The sequence below is a fragment of the Echinops telfairi genome, unplaced genomic scaffold (genome assembly GCF_000313985.2).
Source record: "Echinops telfairi isolate 266 unplaced genomic scaffold, ASM31398v2 ScPeMD7_7473;HRSCAF=8511, whole genome shotgun sequence".
NCBI classification, from domain to species: domain Eukaryota; kingdom Metazoa; phylum Chordata; class Mammalia; order Afrosoricida; family Tenrecidae; genus Echinops; species Echinops telfairi.
Window position 1 is genome coordinate 8,613,696 of NW_022111377.1, and position 4,711 is coordinate 8,618,406.

Here is a 4,711-nt window from a genome sequence, read left to right on the forward strand (position 1 = left end):
ATGACACAATGGATGGATGTATGGATTGTGATAAGAGTTGTACGAGCCCCCAATGAAATGATTTTTTAAAAATTTTCTTTGGCTAATTTTTTTTTCTTCCTCTTTTAGGTGAAAATTAATCCTTTCTACATTCAACTTTTTATTTTTAATGACCATGCTTTTGTTTTTAATGAATTTCACTCCGCACAATGTCCTCCAGGTTCATCCATGTTATATTTTTTAATGTTGCAATGTTGTCCATTGTGTGCATATACCAACTTTACTTATCTGTTCTTTCACAGAAAGGCATTTAGGTCTCTATTACATTCAATTTTTTTAACCTCTCACCTATGCTTCTAATTCCATCTCTGTACTCGCTTATCACTTACGGTCTCCTTCCTGTATGCCAGAAAAAAAACAAAATCATAGAGTCCCACATCCCTGGAGATGACCTATGAACAATATTAACACCAAGATAATAAACTGCCTTCCAGGCTTTTCACCAAGTATATAAAGGTCTGAATTATCAGACAACTTTTGTTTTTCTCTCTCTCATATATATATTTTTTAAACTTACTGTGAGTTAGGTGGGGGTTTACATTTCAGATAATTTCTGTAGTCGTCAATTCAAACTTATCAAACTATACATAAACATATGCTTGTACTTACTGTGTAACTTTTATGGCAATAGTTTGTATAACTGCTATGTATATGTCTATACACACATAGAGTACCTATGTCTGTCCCCTTAGCTTTGCCTAGCGATCAACCTGAGGTTGGTTTTGCAATTACTAATATCACAGCCATAAACATCTTTGTAAAAATAGCTAGCAGTTTTAAAAAAATAAATCCACCCCCAGTCCACAAAACCAAAGTATATGATGACTTTCTGGTTACCTGTTATATGAAGCTAGATATACTAACAATAATGCATGTATTTTGGTTTACCCAAGTTCAACCAATGCTAAATTACCATATTTTACACTTGCCTGATTGGGTAAGTGTGCTATAAGCACCTTGAGCTTTGTTTTTGCCTAGTTATTACTGAAGTTGGGATTACCCACCAGAGTGGTTATCATCTCCACTATCCAGGTCTCCTCCTTAAACCCTTCTTCCTCTAAGCTCTACTACTCCCTCTGTACCCATGTTTGCTCTGTTACTAACTCAGTACCTGGTAGTCCGAGGGTTACATGTTGGGTTGCTCATCATATAGCCAGCAGTTCAAACCCTCCAGCCACTTTACGGGAGCATGATAAGGCTGTTTGCTCCTGTGTTTCTTTGAAGTCTCAGAAACCCTAAGGAGCAGTTCTACTCTGCCCTATAGGGATGCTCTGAGTCTGAATTGACTCAGTGGCAGTGGGCCTGTCTCCTCAGTAAAAATCTTTCCTGAAATTCTATTCCCTGCCATCTCTCCTTAAAATCTCATGCACTTTCACAATTTCAGCTTGTCTCCAATGCTTGCTTGATTTTGGAGAACGCAGAATGGTAAACAGAAAATAAGTCATTATACAAACATTCTGGAGTTTATCCGGCCCATATCAATAAAGTGGCGATATGCTATTTACCTCCTAAGTACAAATTTTAATGGAAGGAATCGATGGAAAACATGTAACAGTGCCTGAAACAGTGTATTTATTTAAGAAAGGAATTACCGAATCTTTTTTTCCCAATCTGTTTCCATTCTTCTTTTGATCAGTGGATTTGTTACATATAGAGGAGAAGCCCATAGGCCCCATGTCTTTTCAGCCAATGAATGAAGAAACACCAAAACAAAACAAAAACCCACCACTATACATTTAAAGAGATTTGCTTTTTAAGGATAGCACTGCTCCTCTGGCAGTTTGTTAAGACTTCAGTGGCTTGCAATGAATAAGTAAGACTGAATAAGAATTGATGCATTTGAATTAGTGTTGACAACGATTACTGACTATACCATGGATTTCCAGATGGATGAACAAATCTGTCTTGGAAGAACTATGGCCAAATGTTTCTTAGAAGCAAAGATGGTGAGACTGTGTTATCAGGTGAGCCTAGTCCCTTAAGAAGGACACCATGCTTGGTAGAGGATCAGTGAAAAAGACGACGACCTTCAATGAGACGGACTGGCACTGGGCTCCAACACAGCAACGGCAGTGAAGAAGGTGCAGGACTTGGCAGGACTGTGTTCTCTTGTGCACAGGGTCATTCTGAGTCAGAACTGACTTGATCCCGGGGAACTGCAGCTTAAGGGTCAACCTGATTTAAGCATAGGCTTTGGCCTAAATGTTTCCATCCCTTTTATAACTCTGGCAAGTTATTATGTGAATAAATGTCAAAAAAATCACTAATAAGCTTATAATTCATTGTAGATAGCAGTCTTATGGGAAATGTGGGACTCATTTCTGAATTCTTTACTTCTATTAGTCTAGAAAAGTATTTCTCAATGAACTATATTATAGTTAAACACAATTTCCTTTTTTGAAAGCTCTACTATTAAAAAAAAAAAAATCTAAAATACAGTCAACAGACCTACATGTTTTGCTCAGTGCTGCAGGTGATTTACATCCCAGCACAAGGTTATCTTGCTGCAGACCAACCCCAGCTGCAGAGTCACACTGGTGTCGAGTGGAATGGACATGGCAGGTGAGTCACAGGGGCAAGTCCCTCAGTAAAAGGAAATGGGAAGGAAGAACGCGCACACAGCAAACTCTTTAGCTTACATACAAGTCTTACCTCCCGTCTTCTTTCAGCTTTTTATTTTCTCTGTAATGAATCAACCACTTCCATCTTCCATTTCCGTTTAGTCTATCCAGGATTTTGACAAATTCCTTCAGTTGAACTAGAGAAAAATGGAAGTGTGGCAAGAGAAGATGTGTTTTAGGGATTTGAGATGTTCACGCAAAGCCCAGTAATGATTACTTATAAAAATAAGACACCATGTTTGAGTGTGCACCATCACCACCACTTCGGTGGACGGGTAGTATCCCCCTCTCAGAAGTGGAGCGTGCATTTCAAAGACACAGCAACTGCACTCGTCAACTTAGTCCTAGCTACTCTGACTACAGTAGGTAAGAACCATGCAGAAGTACGGGCACTATCATTACTAGCAATTTAAGTTCTGTAAACTCTAGTTTCCATATAGAATTCATGCTTTTCCTTCTTAATGTATATCACCTAATACTGAAGTGGTATCCAAGTTTAGTTTCAATATGGTAATAGAGCTAGGGCAGGTTTGGATTATATGATAAGAGCATCTGCCCTGTGCCTTAACAATCTTTGATACATTGCATACACTACTGAGCAGTATTCTAGCAGATATCACAGTCAGGTTTACATGGCTACGGTAGCAATGAGATAGCAGGGATGATGGCAGAAGAAATGCAGGAGAGGGCTGGCTCTAAACAAAAATGTTAATCTGTAGCTGACTTGAATTGGCAAGTGGAAGAGTCAACCTTAACAATAAAATCTCACATCTGTATGCACTAAGACTTCAGGCCCAGTAAGGAGGGGTATTTAGAAAGCAGGGGAGGTAATTAGTTAAAACAAGTTATTGGACAGTGGCCTTGGGGGATGAGAATTACATCGAACTATGGAGCAAATTCTTCGCACAGCATGTAGCATATAAGCCATCAGTAGGTGGCAGTTCTTATTGAGTTTCTTTTTGAGGAAATATCCTGAGTGACTACATTTAAAAGAAAAACAGAAGAGCAAAATAATAAACCAACCTAATGTTAAAGTTTCCAACAATGTGTCATCGGATACCACAAAGCCTCCAGCACGAAAGAGCTCTTGGTAGGTGTGGTCAAAAATATCTTCAGGACTGTCTACTCCAGCAAAGATGACGCCGGGAAAATGCTTCAGCTTCAGCAAGCACGGGATCTGCTCAAAAGAAAACAGCCCACTCCAGTGAAGACAGGCTCCTGTGCCTGGGTCATGTTTCAGAACACCTTCCCTTTGTTACTTCCTAGCTCAGGTCTCAGGAAGAATAACTTTATTTTCATTTATTTTTACTATCATTTTATTCGGGGCTCTGACAGCTCATATCACAATCCATACATACATCCATTGTGTCACTGCATTTGTACATATGTTGCCATCATTTCCAAAATACTTCCTTTCTACTTGAGCCCTTGGTATCAGCTCATTTCCCCCTCCCCCACTCTCCCTCCCTCATGAACCCTTAATAATTTATCATTTTTTTTCTTCACGTCTTATACCAACCGCTATCTTCCTTCACCCACTGTTCTGTTGTCTGTCCCCCTGGGAAAGGGTTATATGTAGATCATTGTGATTCGTTCCCAATGTGTTCCCCCTCTCTACCCCAACCTTCCCCTTGCCCTCCTGGTATTGCTACTCTCATTATTGGTCCTGAGGGTTTTATCAGTCCTGAAAATCCCTTATCTGTACCTGTGCACATGCTCTGGTCTAGCCAGATTTGTAAGGTAGAATTGGGGTCATGATAGTGGGGGAGTGGGGGGAAGCATTAAAGAACTAGAGGAAAGTTGTATGTTTCCTCAGTGCTATACTGCACCCTGACTGGCTTGTCTCTTCCTTGTGACCATTCTCTAAGGGGCTATCCAATTGTCTACAGATGGGCTTTGGGTCTCCACTCCACACTCCCCCTTATTCACATTGATATGGTTTTTTGTTCAGGGTCATTGATGCCTGATACCTGATCCCATTGATACCTCATGGTCACATAGGCTGGTATGCTTCTTCCATGTGGGTTTTATTGCTTCTCAGCTAGATGGCC

The 4,711-nt window shown here is 40.0% G+C and overlaps 1 protein-coding gene across 1 annotated transcript in view; it reads right to left on the bottom strand.

Moving 5' to 3' along the window:
• TASOR2 (transcription activation suppressor family member 2) overlaps nt 1-4,711 on the bottom strand; it is an 84,250-nt gene that overhangs the window by 2,877 nt on the left and 76,662 nt on the right. The window contains exons 20-21 of the mRNA XM_045285588.1: nt 3,684-3,837; nt 2,692-2,797 (exon numbers count right to left, since the gene is read on the bottom strand). Of these exons, the coding sequence (XP_045141523.1) occupies nt 2,692-2,797; nt 3,684-3,837 (260 nt within the window). The remainder of the gene's footprint in view (nt 1-2,691; nt 2,798-3,683; nt 3,838-4,711) is intronic.